The sequence below is a fragment of the Calidris pugnax genome, unplaced genomic scaffold, assembly GCF_001431845.1.
Source record: "Calidris pugnax isolate Ruff unplaced genomic scaffold, ASM143184v1 scaffold347, whole genome shotgun sequence".
In the NCBI taxonomy this organism is placed as follows: Eukaryota; Metazoa; Chordata; class Aves; order Charadriiformes; family Scolopacidae; genus Calidris; species Calidris pugnax.
The window spans coordinates 389,565-405,057 of record NW_015091298.1 but is presented as its reverse complement, the minus strand read 5'-3'; the positions used below and the strand labels follow the sequence as shown (position 1 = coordinate 405,057).

Genomic DNA, 15,493 nt, shown 5'->3' with positions numbered 1-15,493 from the left:
CCCCCCCCCCCCCCCCCCCCGGGGCAAATAGTCCCTGGCATCGGCCCCCAAAGCTTTGCTCCCAGCTGGGGCTCCTCCAGCTGCAGGGGAAGGAGAAACCCCGGGAGAAACACTCTCTCTCCCACCAAAAGCCCCCCCCCCAAGGTCAAAAAGGGGTCTGGGGGTTGTGGAGCAGCCCCCCAGGCATCACCTCACGCTGGAGAGGGGTTGCCAACTCAGGACAAGAAGAAGGAAACACCTCGAGCTTGGAAGCAGTTGGGAAAAACCCCTGAGTGTGTCCCCCCCCGTTCTGGGTGTAATTTCACCCTTGGGATTATGGAGAGGGCAAGTTCTGGAGAAGTTCTCCTGGAAGCGCTCTCCCACGCAGAGTGGCCACCACAGAGCAGGGGGAGGACCATGAGAAGGCCAGGTTGTCCAGGTAGGGCTCCTGTGACACACGGGTCCCCAGGAGGGCACTGGGGAAGGGAACAAAAGGAAGAGAGCCCCAGGGCGAGCAGGGGTGGGGCGGTGGCTGGTTGCCACGTTGGAGCCAAAGGACAGGGTTCAACGCTCACCCTGCGTAGCCACAGGGCCAGTGCGTCACCAGGCCAGGGAGGTTGTCCAGGTAGGGCTCCTGTGACACACGGGTCCCCAGGAGGGCACTGGGGAAGGGAACAAAAGGAAGAGAGCCCCAGGGCGAGCAGGGGTGGGGCGGTGGCTGGTTGCCACGTTGGAGCCAAAGGACAGGGTTCAACGCTCACCCTGCGTAGCCACAGGGCCAGTGCGTCACCAGGCCAGGGCTGGTGAGGAGGGTAGGCCCCTCGGTGGGACACTAGGCATGGGGCGGGGTGGAAGGTCTTCTACATCCTCACAGGAGTAATCCAGGGAGCAAACCTTCTCCCAAGTCCTCCAGGGCCACTCTGCAGGCAGGGGAGGTAGCCCAGAGCTATCTCAGAGGGGCTGGTGGGTCCCTAGTTGTCTCCAAACCCAGTAGGACTCCCAAGGCCACGTCATCTTCTCAGGCTGCTCCAGGGCTGAAGCCCTGGTGGGGAGCAGGGTGTCAGGAGCACCCTGGGGACACCCAGCTGGGCTAGCAGAGCATCTGGCAACCTGCCACAGCCCTGCCCAGGAAGAGCTGGAGAAACAGAGCTCAGGAGGGGGGAAAAAAGACCCTTCCCTCCTGCCCTTTTCTCCACGTACCCCATTTCACAGCCCCAGGGGCTCGGGGCCAGCTCCAAGCAGGGCAAGGGGGACAGAGGGGCTCCAAGGGCAACACCTGCAGCTCCAACATCCACAGGGGGTTGATGTGGGCACTTTTCTGTGCTCCTCCTGCTCCCCCAACCCCAGGTCAGCAGCAGCTGCGGTGAAGGAGAGGAGCTCCAGAGTCAGGCTAGTTTAAAAAAAGAGGAAAAAAAAAAAAAACAACCCAAAAAAAAAAAAAAAAAAGAAAACCAACAAACCAGGCTTTTATTCTTCATGTGCTGCTCACAGTCACAGCTTGGAGACACCGCTCTTGCCAAAGTTCTTATGAAACAAATCAAGTCCCAGACTCAGGCCTCGCTCTCCCCCACCCCCATGAGAGTCAACATTGTACAAAACTCTATTTACAGGGAAAACAGTCAGAAATGGTGAGTCCAAAAAAAAAAAAAAAAAAAACAAACACCACCAAAAAAATCCCAACCCCCCTTGCAATTCCGAGGAAAACGCTCAGGACAAGTGTGGCAGTTACACCCTCCACACGGCCAGGCTTCCCACCTGCTGCTCCCAGGGCTGCTGGGAGCCCAGAGCTTCTTGCCACCGACTGCTAAAAGGAGCCTGGTGACCCCGAGTCAGGCCACAGCCCTTTCCTTTACCAAAAAAGCTGGGAAATGGTAAAACCCGCTTGATCCTACAAAGGCTCGGCTGGATCTGCCCTATGGGGCTTTCTGCAAGGCCAACACCAGACACCCTGGGGCCACCGTGTCCCAAGTGGGGAAAGGAGATGGGGCTGAGGGTCAATCTGTGCCCTTCCTCGGGCACGGTCCCAAAGGGAATCTCTCTGGTGGGCAGCCAGAACGTCAGGAGCCTTCACCATAAAGCGGGAGGCAGCAGGAGACCTACTATGGGATACCGCGGTTACTGGAGTCACCTTACTTTGAAACATAAACCAAGAGGAGCAAACCCAGATTTAAAAAAAGGGGAAAAAAGTTCACATATTGTTCTTCCTGACTGCGCTTGGCGAGAAGCTCGGCTCCTGCCGGCGGGCGCTCAGAAGGCGTAGCGCGTGCGGATGTCCTCCAGCTTCTTGGAGACCTCGGGTGGGGTCCGGTCCAGCTCTTCGGCCACATTCTTCTGTTTGTTGGGCTCCATGGAGTTGAACTGCTCGCACAGGTCCCCATCGATCACGTTCTGGAGGGGGCAAGGAGGAGAGCATTGAACCCACACAACACAGAGGCACTGAACCCTGCCTAAACGGGGAAAAACGGCAACAAACAGCTTGTTCCCAAGAGCTTCTTAATCCTGCCCTGGAAACAAGACCATGCTCGGTGACCTCATCCGCTGAATAGTAGCAGTTAGCATCAAATTAATTACTGGCCGGCTTGGTTAACGAAGGAGAAACCCAAAAAGCCTGGGTGCAGCTGAAGAATCACACAAGGGAAGGGAAGACGGATCCGAGCGGGGTCCAAGCACCGTTCCGGGAAGGCTGGGGGAGGCTGGGGGAGGTGACTGAAGGGCATCTTTTAGTCAGAGGCCAGACATCTTGGAGATTGTGCAAGCTGCTAATCAGCCCCAAGTTCATCAAGAACACCAACACCCTCTCTGCCCGGCCAGCTTCAGCTGCTGGGACCGTTTTCTGACCAACACTACGTACGTGACTCTGGTAGCAGCCACCACACAGTTACTCTGGACCGTTTCAGTCACAGGCAACAGCTTCAAACAGTTCCTCAAAAGCAGAAATAGGCAGGAAAACAGCCATTTCTAAGGAGGTTTCCCTTTTCAGTGGTGGTGGAAAAAAGAAAATATCCCCCAGGCAACACCCCGTTTGACCCAGCCACAACCAGCCAAGTGATGCTGCTTCTCCTGGGCGGGGAAAGGAGATGCCCTGGCAGCAGCAGCACCATCACCTCAGGGCTTAGAGGTCTCAAGACCAATCCTCAGAAGGCTCGTTAAAAGGGTTAAGAAACCAAAATAGACAGGGTATCAGGAGCCAAGTTCTGCTCTCCTTACAGAGCACTACTGAGGAGTTCAGTTCCTGCCACAGTCACCACACCAGCTACACACTGCATTGCCCCACTCAACAGCAACTGCGACTGGTTTCTGCCAGGCCTTGGAGCAGTTCCCTGTCCCAGAGCAAAGCTCTGCACCCCCACCACCAGTTCATCCTTAAATGCTCAGACCTACCTTCACTGGGAAGTAGTAGGAGCGGAAGCTGAGATGGTCTCGCCCACAGAGAGGAGGGTGCTCAGACCTCAAGTGCATTTCCACGTGCTGGAAGAAGTCGTGATCCTGGGGAAATTAAGAATGGCTCAGAGAGCAGTTTGCTGCATGTCAATGCCACTGGCGAGGCATGGTGACACCCATCAGCCAGCTCCAGTTAAGAATGGCTCAGAGAGCAGTTTGCTGCACGTCGATGCCACTGGCGAGGCATGGTGACACCCAACAGCCAGCTCCAGCACAGGGTCACCTCCCACCACACCAGGCTGCTCCAAGCCCCCTCCAACCTGCCCTTGAACCCCTCCAGGGATGGGGCAGCCACAGCTTCTCTGGCCAACCTGGGCCAGGCTCTCACCACCCTCCCACCAAACAAGTTCTTCCCCACATCTCAGCTCCATCTCCCCTCTTTCAGGGTCAAACCCTTCCCCCTCCTCCTAGGGCTCCCCTCCCTGATCCCCAGCTTTCCTGGAGCCCCTTGAGGGACTGGAAGGCTGCTTTAAGGTCACAGTTACCCCCACCTCACCACTTCCACCCCGGGAGCCCCCACAGCAGAGCTGAGCAGCCAACTGGCCAACCTTGGCCAGCATGAGCCTCCCAGGAGGTGCAGCTCCAAGAGTGAATGCCTTGGCATCCCCTGCTCCAGGGGACCACGGCAAACGGAGCAGAGAATATAATCTTCAGGACACGAAGCATCAGTGAAATGCTACAAGATCTCAATTCTTCAGGGAACCAGCGTAGGAGGAGGAGGAGGAGTTAACAAGCTCCTTCTCTTCTCCTGTGCATTGGAACCCATCCTGCAGCCACAGGCTTTCCTGCAGCCTGAGTTTTCACGCGCTGCGGAGCCCTAAAGTTCCCCTCCAGGGATGCAGCACGTTAATGTACCAGCTGAAGACCAGTGGGCAGAAAAGCATCGAGTCTGCAGCGTAACAACGGGGGTTTGCTTACCTCGTGGGAAGTAAAAGGGACCAAGATCCCTATCCCCCCTGATAAGGTGGTGTAGACAAGAGATTCGGAGCCTCCCGGGATCAGCGTGGTCTTCTGTAAGGAAAGCACCGTCTCTCCCACGTGGTAATTCATAATCACTTCAGCCTGGAAGGCAACCACAGAAGCATGGTTTTTCATTTAGCTTATATCACAGAATCACAGAATCTTCTAGGTTGGAAGGGACCTTAAAGATCATCTTGTCCAACCGTCAACCTCACTGACAAAAATAGACACCCACACAACAAACAAGGAGCATCATCACTAAACCAGACCTCCCAGCACTACATCAACCCGTCTTTTGAACACCTCCAGGGATGGTGCCTCAACCACCTCCCTGGGCAGCCCATTCCAATGCCTGAGAACCCTTTCAGTGAAAAAATTTTTCCTAATATCCAGCCTGAACCTCCCCTGGCGCAACTTGAGGCCATTTCCTCTTGTCCTGTCGCCTGTGACTTGAGAGAAGAGACCGGCCCCCACCTCTCTACACCCTCCTTTCAGGTAGTAGTAAAAGTGTCAAAATGCTCGAGAGAGGAAAGCAAGAGTAAAATGTGGCCACCTGCTAGTTCTGAAACGCCTTTCTCAAGAGGAAGTGCCTTCCACCTGCACCCAGATGGCAACACTCAGCACACCACTGAACTACCCTCTCGAGCTGGACAAACGGATGCAAGTAATGAGGGAAAGCAGGAAAAGAAAAGGAGCACACTGCTTCAATCAAACATCACCCAACAGGCATGGGCCGTGGTTTCAAAACCTGAATTTGGCTCCCAGCGACGATGCAAAGCCATCACCCACAGCAGGGTGGATGTGTGGAAGCAGAACCACCAATACATCTCCTGGACAACAGCGCAGAGGGCTGCACAGAAAAGCAGTGTTCTCTTTGCCCACAACACCCACGTGCTCCCCCCGTGGAGAATTACCTTCTGGGATGCTCCATTAAGAAGCCCCCTGTCCCAGAGAGCTTTGTTGCCCGTAGGATCCTCATCTACCTCGTCGTTGGTGTTGGGAGGCAACCTCACCTGCGTTGGGAGAGGAAGAAAAGAGTCAACAAACTGCAGAGCATTATCTATGGAGAATCCCTGGGGCCTTTGAAGGGCTGCTTTTGTGGACACTTCGAGCAAATCTGTCCCTCCAACAAAGGCTTTAGAGTTAAACAACAACCGTGCTGTCAAGACTGATGGCCTGTCACTCAAAAAACCCAGGCAGGACCTCACGACCGGTCTCTGCTCTGCTCTGGCACTGGTAGGTCACCCGGGGAGGTGTGGTAAGACCAGTTTGAAGGTGGTTCCCGCTAAGGAGACAGTTTGATGGATGTGGGGCAGGAAAAGCCACCAGGATTGATTCGTGCACGTCGGCCAAATCCTGCAGGCGCAGCGTCTGACACTGGCTGAACTCTGCACTCCAAAGCGCCCGAGCACACTTCAGAAAGAGATCAAAGCTCTGGCAGAAACACCATCTATTCTCTCCTCCTTCCCTGCTGAAATCCAGCCAAGTGGGGAAGTGTCAGCACCGACAAAGCCAACTTTTGAGAGGAAGTGACAGAGAAAAGCTAAATGCCAGCAGTGAGGTTTAGCCAGGGAAAGTAAGAGTGATAACCCTGGCGCAAGTTCTCCTGGGCCCTTCCACAGTCAACAAGCCTCGCCTCAAGGCTTACTCACAGCCAGTTTTGGGGCAATTTCAACACAAGTTACTGAACGCTTCAGAACTATGTTTTTTTGACCTGCTGATGCTTTAACTTGTGTGCTTTAACTACCAAACTGATAAACTGCAGCCACTGGCTATGACGGTATCTAGTCACCCTGTAAAAACAAGTGAACGGTACAGGGCGTTGCCTCCAGCTAAGCACAGATTTGTCATTCTTTTAAGACAAATCATGGATGTTTTAAGCAAAAACATGTCACGTCCAAAAAAGCCCCAACTTCTCCGAGGTGCACTCACCACGCAGATGTTGCCAAACTTGTCTGCTCCAGCCACGGTGTCATAATCCAGGAGAGTGGCTGTAGTCACCCACCGGGGGTAAGTGTCGTCAGCAAAGATGATGAGCTGGTTCTCGTTCCTTTTGTAACGCACCCAGATGAAACTCTCCTGAACATCTGAAACTATCACTCTGTGCCCAATGGTTTGGATCCCACAGATGTAGTTGGCGATGTGCTTTTGAGAGAGAAAGGACAAAACTTGAGTGCTTCAAACAGGGAAGCATAACCCACTAACTCCACCTGACACACTACTTCTCCCTGTGAACTATGGCTCACTCCCCGTTTCCTACAATTTCCCTGCAAAACTACCTCTAATTTCCAGTGTGCTGCAGCCCCAATGTAAACCCACTGTCAACACAGGGCTCTTGCAACCCAACATCCACCATGCATCCATCATTCTCAGCCTGCTGAACATGAGTAAAGTCCAGAAAATAGGCACTGCTGGTGAGCCTAAAACTGAGATGCCAGGGACAGCCCCGCCAGTAGGCACTGCTTCAGCATCTCCTCACTACCATGGTCAGGGAATCATGGAATCATCTAGGCTGGCAGAGACCCTTGGGATCATCGAGTCCAACCATCTACCCTACTCTAAAGTTCTCCCCTACACCATATCCCCCAACACCACATCATGAAAGACCCAAGAAGGAAAGTTTCATTTGATTCGTATTTTAGGGGAGAAAAAAAAAACCCAACACACAAACAAAAAAACACCCAACACAAAAAATGTTCCCAGTCTGCCTGAGAGCTTGCTGGAGTTCCTTTGTGCAGTAACAAGCAACTGGCACAGGTTCTGTGGCTTGCACGAGAGAGGGGAGGAGCAGGCAATTAAGAGTTAGAAAACCATGCTCCGTAGTTTCTTTTCCTAAAGTACCAGGGATGCTCAAAAAGGACCATGTACTTCAAGGAGAAAATTCCACTTTCAAGATTCTGGACGTCTGAAGAGGTGCTCATACACACCCTCCCAACTCCTGTCCCCCAGTGATCACCTAACCCAAGGAAACACTCCCAGCAGTTGGTTTGTACCTGGGTAAGACCTCTCACAGTGGCAGCAGACGGCCGCAGGGATGGTGTGTGCAGACTTGGGGAACTCCTGCAAGCTCCCATTAACAGCCTGCATTGAGCTGGGACAAAAAGGAACCTGCAACACTTCTACCTTGGGCTGGAGTAGCAGCTAAACCCTTGTTTCACTCCTGCTGCAAAGCATCACACCAGGTTAACAGCCCTGGTGAGGAACAAAAGCCAGTACCTTATTTTCGCACTTGCGAAGCAGTTTCTTCTTGCCCAGGTCATAAACACGCAGGAGCTTTCCAACTCCAATTAAGACTCTACCTTGGAAGGGAGCAATGGCTGCAGGAACCTCCTCCACAGGGGTCTAGAGAGGGAAGATGACAACTGTGAGACCCCCATTAACAGAGCTAACCTTACACCACCTTTCAGAATGGATTCAGCTAATGGCTGGGTTGAAGGCTTTCAATGCAAAAGGCTAATCACAATCTTTTTCCAAAGGAGGGGCAGAAGGTCAGCCCTCTGTAGGCTTTTCAACAGCACCACATGTGGTATGTGCTGCTGACAGAGCTCTGGGTACTACACAGACAACACACTGCTGGCAGCACACCTGAGCTGAAGCGTAGGACTGCTCTAAGAACCCCACGCTGGGCCAGGAGCAAAGGCAGGCAAGGATCTTGTTGCCTTGGTTCTTAGTTTTGCTTCATCCCCAACAAAGATTTTCTGCTTTGCTTAAATCCACCCAGACTGTCTGTTTTTAAAACAAAGGCACGAATCTAATTCAGCCATCTGCCACAGATGCTCTGAAGCTGCCACTGAAGGAGCCTTACATCTGAACAATTCCAGGGGGCCTGCAATTCCAGGAACTCAGGGCTGAAAAAATCTCCCACCGCTCATCAATCCAAAAGGAGCAGCCACAGCAGAGAATGGGAACATGTAGAGAGCTTCCAGTTACAGCAGTCCCAGCTTGGCTGCACTGGTTAAGAGAAGTTATTTCACATCATCAGCTCTGCCAGCTTCCAAGTGGGTGTTCAGTGGCACCAGAAAAGGCCCTGGTCCAGGACAGAACCCACTCGTTGCATCAGGACTGTAGGAAGTGAATAAGCCACAACATTCCTTTCTCTGTGTTCATCTGCTCAAATCTCAGCCATGCTGGAAGCAGGTGGGAAGGAGAACAGAATTTTGTTTTAAGGGAGTTCTGCTGAAACCCTCGCTAAAGCCCCAGAGATGTGCAAGCAAGTTGGTCACTGGGTGATGAATCATTTCTACACTCAATCACAACAGCACCAAAGGAAAGCTGACAGCTCACACCAGCTCCATGTGGTCAGCCAAGGACTGAGAGCCTTAGCACCAGGGCTCAAGCGACCCAAGTATGAATTAATTCACTTTGTAAACAAACAAGTGCTCAGAGCAGCTCTCTGAGCTCACATTCTCCCCTCCCTAACGGGGGCATGAAAAACACTGCTCCTTTCCAATCTACCCAATCAGATGGGTGAGACTATAGTGAAGGCCAAAGGACTGGGACTCTCGGGAAATCTGTGTTCAATTCTCAGCTCTGCAAAAGATGTCCCAGGTGATTTTGGAGGCGGCAGCTTATTTTCCTCACAGGCTGCTTCCCCATGATGCTCTTGTGCCCAGGACTCACTGAGTATTGCAGTATCGCATTCACGGTGAAGTAACAGCTACTCCAGTACTGCCTGGAAATGACCCAGTCACCCCAACAGGCCTTTTCATCCCTCTCACCTTGTGCAGAAACTCCAGCTTCTCACCACTATTCACCAGTTTGTAGGTGTAGACGAAGCCCCCAGCGACCGAGCGCGGGTTGAGAATCAGGTCCTTGGCGACTCCCACCAGCACGTACCACTCGTCACCGGTGTTGGAGAACCGGCACACGGCCACGCTGGGGACAACAAGATGTGCTTGGATTAGATTCTCCGTGACCAGCAGAAGCAGGGAGGTGATTGTGCCCCTGTACTCAGCACTGGGGAGGCCACACCTCGAGTATTGTGTCCAGTTCTGGGCACCTCAATACAAGAGAGATCTCGAGGTGCTGGAGCGAGTGCAGAGGAGGGCAACGAAGCTGGTGAGGGGGCTGGAAAACAAATCGTATGAGGAGCGGCTGAGGGAGTTGGGACTGTTTAGGATGCGGACGAGGAGGCTGAGGGGAGACCTCTTCACTCTCTACAACTACTTGAAAGGACACTGTAGAGAGGTTGGTGCTGGTCTCTTCTCACAGGTAATTAACAATAGAACAAGAGGGAACGGCTTCAAGCTCCAACAGGGGAGGTTTAGATTGAACATTAGGAAGGAATTTTTCACCGAAAGAGGGGTCGGGCATTGGAACAGGCTGCCCAGGGAGGGGGTGGAGTCACCATCCCTGGATGTGTTTAAGGGCCGTTTAGATGCAGTGCTGAGGGACATGGTGTAGGGGAGGACTTTGTAGAGTAGGGGAGATGGTTGGCCTCGATGATCCCAAGGGTCTCTTCCAACCTCAATGATTCTATGATTTTATGTGGCAGGAGATCAGCACCATCACACAAGGACTGGATTCCCTGACAGCAGGACAGAGATTTGGGAGCCCACCCTTCCCACTCCAACATTGCATTTTCAGAGGTCATTTTCCTTCCCTGCAGGAGGTGTTTAACTCAAATTCCTTCATTCTTCCACATTCCCCTTATTAAAGGGTGCCACATGTGCCCAAAGCATTACTTTTATGCTTCCACAGGCTGGACACTGCCTGGAAACGTAAAAAGCTCCACTAGAAGCTGTTTTTGAAAGGCTGGTCCAATTTGGACACGTACCTGTAACTTCCCTCATCTTCCAGTGTTATTTCCTGCCTAGAGCCCAGCTCAGCTTGGGAATCCTGGACAAAACAGGACAGAGTCCTAGCCTTTTGGGCCAGCATGACCTAACTCCACCTGCTGAGACACTGGCTATTCTTGGTGGTTATTGTGTTGGTCTTCCCCTCTGACACTTCCTTTCCGTTTTATCTACACTCAGTTTATCTGGCTGAGGAAGGGAAGTGAGAGACAGCAGCACATTCTCTCGTTCCCAGCACTCTTTATCTGTCATTTCCATCCCCCTGTTGTTCTTTAAGCACTGGGGTCCAGCAAACACATCTGGAGCACCAGCTCTTAGTGTCACACGAAGACAGATCGGGGTGGGAAGGGAAGGCAAGATAAAAGCTTAAAGCACGTGGAAATCACTTCTGGAATTTCAAGCCAGTCTCTTGATAACATCCTGCATCTGGATTTCAACTCGCTAAACAGCTGAGCAGAAGGAGAAAAAAGAAAAAGCAGCACGTAAGACTCATCCCAAGCAGATTCTTGCTGCTTTTGGCAATTCTTCTTACCTGAAGGCAGCTTCGTTCTGCTCTAGCTGGACCAGATCTAAGGTGTTTCCCTGGATGGGGTTCATCACCCTGATAACAGAGGCCCACTGTCCATTCCCTGCCTTGGGAGCGCCGAAGATGGACTCGGGGAGATTCTCGTTGAGGAAGGCTGCAGCCATCTCTGCAGCCAACTCCCTCTCGTCTTCTCCTGCAGCCTCCACCATTTCCTAGGGCACAGGAGAGGACAGGAGAAAAGAACAGCTCAAGGGATTTCCTTTCCAGACATGCTCATTTCTCTGCATAGAATACAGCCTCTCTATTTCCCCTAAGCCCAGATATTCCTGGTCAAGGTACTACCTCTGAAGACAGACAAAAATAGCCACCAAACCCCAAAGCTCCCACCCACCCTGAGCTCATTCCCAAGGGAGCCTCTGCAGCTCAGGGTGCAGCAGTGTTGGCTCTGCCCTACCCAAGGGACAGGTGTCTCAGGCACTAATTTCTCCAAATCAACTACTCTGGAAACAACAGTGAGAGGAAAATAACCCGCTGAAATCCAAACATCCTCAACCAAAGAAAACCCAGAGAATGGTGTTAAACCAGCATTACTGATCTCCAATACGCAGTTTGTAAAGCCTGTCGTAACAACATACAAAGAAAGGAGCACTGTGAAGCAGTATATTCTGCTGAAGTTGGAGTTTTGAGGCAGATCTTTGCTCCCTTCAGCCCCCACATTCACACAGGGCAGGCAACGACAGCTGGGAACTAGTGAGCAGGGAGGGTTTCCAGGTGCAGAAGTCACCTCTAGGGAAGGGATGCAGGTACCTGTTCCCGGTTTGAGGTAAAACCGGATCAATTTTGTGTTCTGTAACTTTGCATTTTAGTTAGGCCTTTTCTAACTCTCTGAAATTAACGGCATATTGTGGAGAAAACTGTTCCTTCTCAGAGTGATCAGACCAATGTTTGTGCTCCATGCCAGGGAATGGTGAGCAGAGAGGCCCCTGCTTATACTTATTGCTATAACAACCAAGGGCAGCCAATTTTCGTTATTTGCCCCTTAGAGGGTCGGAAACGGAAAAAACGTAGAGGGGTCACATCTGTGGGGAGGAGGGGACAGGACAGGTGACCCAAACCTGACCAACAGGGGTATTCCATCCCATCTGCCCCATGCTCAGTATAAAACTGAGGGATCAAAGGGTCAACTCTCTTCCTGCAATGGCCAACGTCCAAAGAGGACCCTGTCTGTTCATCTGCCTTTGATCCCCATGTGCTCCTGACTCCAGAGCTGGAATCCTGCTCCTGTCCATCACCGAGTCCAGTCTGGGACTTCCCCAGTGCCTGCTGGTGACGGGACTGTCATCCTGGGAGCTTGATACGGTTTTGTATGTATGTTGTATCTATCTCATTATTTTCCTCTCTTTTATTTTAATATTATTTTTGATTAAAGTAGTTTAGTTAATTCTAAACTTTTCAGCCTCCTTATCTCTTCCTCTCCTCTTTCGGGGAGGGAAGGGCCATCTGTTGGTTCGGTTGTGGTGATTTCGGCTGAAACCATGACAGTACCTGTTCCCCATCCCCATTACCTCGGCCATTTGCTGCTTCCTCTGTGCCTTGGTGGCCTCAGTATAAGCGTTGTGGTCTGTCTCAATGATGATCAGGTTGTTGCTCTCCGGGTGAATGACGAATTTTCGGGGTGTGTACTGCAACGGGAAGGCAACCTGGTTGAAGACTGCCCCCAGCTTCTCCAGTGCCAAAATCCTAGGGGACAGAGACACGTGTTAAACGAGGTCAGAAAGCAAGTGTCCAAGAGAACACAACTGGAGTTGAGCTTTACATCTGTGAAATGTAGCACTGGAGACAAGAAACACCTTTTCTTGGGCCAGACAGCAAGAAGGAAACAGCTCCAAAGAGAAGGGCAAAACCAGCATCCTAATCAGGAGCTTATGCTGTGGGACAGGTGGGCTCTGCAGCACGAGGTCCTTGACTTGAGGGCTCCCACTGTCCCAGGACACGTTCCCAGTGCCTGTCCCTTTTGGGATCCCTTTTGGTGGGGGTAAGTCTATCCCAAGAGCAACAAAGAGCCCATGGAAAAGGCAAAGTGCACATGTGGGGAACGTATCATCTGAATCTAAACGTGACACAGACTTTGACACGGAATCAAACGCTCCTCAGAGGCACTTTAGTTAAAAGGGTATGAAAAATGCAAGGCCAAGTCTTTCTTCCTGTGACTTGCCAGCTGAAATGCCAGTTCTTCTGGCATTTGGTGACTAAAAACCGCAAGTCTCTCCAGAAAGAACGACTCCTTTAAAAGCAGTGAATGCTGTAATATTTCAATGAGGACAGATATGAAAAAAGCGCCTGTTCAAGTGCATAAAGCAGAGCTCCTGAATTTGTGTTCCCCTATTATTTTCATTTATCTTTTTAATATTTAAGCTGAACTTTAAAAAGGCAACAAATACAGCCCTGTCATGCCTCTGATTTCTTAAATCACGTGGTTTATTTTCCGCCAAGTGGCCAATTCAGATCACAAACCACCAGATCCTAATACACAACAGGTTCACATTTATTAAAAGCTTCCCTCCTCTCGATGGATCAGAGAATTGAAGGGTAACTTGACTTACATTTGTTGTTTAAAGCAGCTGGAAAATACAAATCAGAGAAGTGCACCCTATTTCTTTCTGACAGTGTAACTATCCTTGGATCCCATTTGTTTTCTGAAATCCATCCAAGTGTTTCTATCAAATCATAACCCAATCATCAAATAACTTTAAAAAAACCCAATTAATTCTTAAGTCTCTTCATCTCTTCCCTTCTGAATGTCTAGTGAGAGTTCCCCACCCCTCCCTCTGCCTGGCAACCTGGCCCAGAAGTGTGTTGTTTTCCCCCAGGGGTTCTCACCTCAGTGTGTTGGTGGAGATGGCCACGATGCCCTCTGGGCACTGCTCTGAAGCAAAACCAGAGGCAAACTCCAGCGTCTCGTAAGAGAGGGGAGTCAGGTGGAACCGGGACTGGTAGGAATAACTCAGCCAGGACCGACTCGACATGGCCAGCACCTGGGAAGGACAGAAAACCAAATGATTAGGGCTGGGGACGAAGGCAAACTAACTCACTCCTTGCAGCATGAATGGATGTACGGTGCCAGGATCTTAGCCACTACACCAGAATTCTTGCAGGTGGACTACACCCAGCTCAGAGCATGTTTTCAGAGACACTGCCTTCTTTCAAGAGACAGTTTTATCTGGAAATTGCGTATGGCATGAAGAGGAACTTTAAAGCACCATCAAGACAATGAATACTCAAACTGAGGTGCAATAAAAACTGTTATCTGGAAAAGCCAAGATCAACAAATACTTTTGTACTTCCTCTTTTTTTTTTTCATTTTCTTTAAACAATAGCCTGTTCCAATGGGAACAGGTCTTTTGAAATAAATATTTACTGCTTTGTCATAATCCAAATGCACTCGAAGGGAAATTGACTTAAAATAATCAGTAGCCAATTTTCAATCAAATTAAGGAAAACAAGGGAAGCAGATGGACTTCTAAACTCTTCAGCTTGATACATTTGGTTCAATCAATTTAAGGGCAACTTTACTTTCTGCCTGAGCAACAAAACCTGGAATTACATTGAATTCCACTACATGGAATTACACAGGCTACTCCAAGCCCACTGCTGACTGGCCATAAGTAGGATGTTTTTTCTCCCCATACTGTGAGACAAGGAACCAAGACTGGTCTCAAAGTGCAAAAGCACTCAGCTGCTCTATAAGCATTCTCTGCTAGAGCTGCAAAGCACCTCATCTCTGAGCTACAGCTGGCAGAGTGGCAGGAGCAAGTTGAAGAGATTCACCCAGCGTACCGTAACACTAAAGCAGAGCTCGGATTCCCAGCTGCAGCCCCCTACGCTGACCGGCAGTATTTCTCAACTCTGAAGGTCTCATCCAAAAATGAGTCAAGCAGGGGGGTGGCTGATCTCCCCAGTGCCACATCACAAGGGCTGGAAATGGCACTTCTGATGAAACACATTCTTCCCTCTACACCAAATCCTGCAAATATTTTCCTTGAACCATGCATGGCAGCTCTCCAGCCCCCAGCCGAGCCATTCTCAACAGGCACAAGAGACAACCATCAACTGCTTTAAGGACTCAAGGGGCAACATTTCTTTCTGCACGGGGCTTTTTCTGTCCCTGTGCACTGAGGCAGGCAAGACAAGATTTTTCCAGCGTCTCTAAGCTCAAGAATCTGCTTAGAGCTTTCCAGACACACTGCGAACGCAGACTATGGGTCAAAAAAGTCCTAGTTGAAGGAAAGCAGGGCAACACCACACGTTACTTCCTAAGAAGTAAGGGGAATACCAAAAAGAACAAGGCTGTTTGTGAAAGAGCACGCTGCGAGCCAGGCAGCTCCAGAATGAAGTCATTCGACTTCCCACCCTTACCCAGAGGGTCCTGCTGTGCTGCAAGGACGCTTCCCCACCCTGCCCACCAGTAAAGGAAAACTGGGATGCTGCACCCAGGGCCTGGGATCTGCACCCCTCGCTTACCGCCTCTTGGCCTTGCATTCGCACTCGGAAGAGTTTGACGGGCCGTGAGCCGAGGTACCTGGTCCTGGTATCGGAGAGATCGCCCGTAACGGGGTCCAGGACAGTTCGCAGCAGCACACCGTTCTTGACAGGAGCAAAGCAAGGAGTTAGAGCAGGGTTATAGAGAAGAAATAACTAGCTACGGCCATCCTTCAAAACAGAGAGGCAATTTGGGAATGTTTGTTTTCCCAGCTCCGGTACATTTCCCTTCTACAACCACACTCCGTCTAAA

General features: G+C 51.0%; 1 protein-coding gene across 1 annotated transcript in view; it reads right to left on the bottom strand.

Moving 5' to 3' along the window:
• Window positions 1-1,425: 1,425 nt before the first annotated feature.
• SF3B3 (splicing factor 3b subunit 3) overlaps window positions 1,426-15,493 on the bottom strand; it is a 34,459-nt gene continuing 20,391 nt past the window's right edge. The window contains exons 16-26 of the mRNA XM_014960767.1: window positions 15,223-15,345; window positions 13,582-13,736; window positions 12,267-12,441; window positions 10,708-10,913; window positions 9,099-9,255; window positions 7,597-7,722; window positions 6,313-6,525; window positions 5,295-5,393; window positions 4,339-4,482; window positions 3,361-3,465; window positions 1,426-2,367 (exon numbers count right to left, since the gene is read on the bottom strand). Coding sequence (XP_014816253.1) covers window positions 2,227-2,367; window positions 3,361-3,465; window positions 4,339-4,482; window positions 5,295-5,393; window positions 6,313-6,525; window positions 7,597-7,722; window positions 9,099-9,255; window positions 10,708-10,913; window positions 12,267-12,441; window positions 13,582-13,736; window positions 15,223-15,345 — 1,644 coding nt within the window. The 3' untranslated portion in view covers window positions 1,426-2,226. The remainder of the gene's footprint in view (window positions 2,368-3,360; window positions 3,466-4,338; window positions 4,483-5,294; window positions 5,394-6,312; window positions 6,526-7,596; window positions 7,723-9,098; window positions 9,256-10,707; window positions 10,914-12,266; window positions 12,442-13,581; window positions 13,737-15,222; window positions 15,346-15,493) is intronic.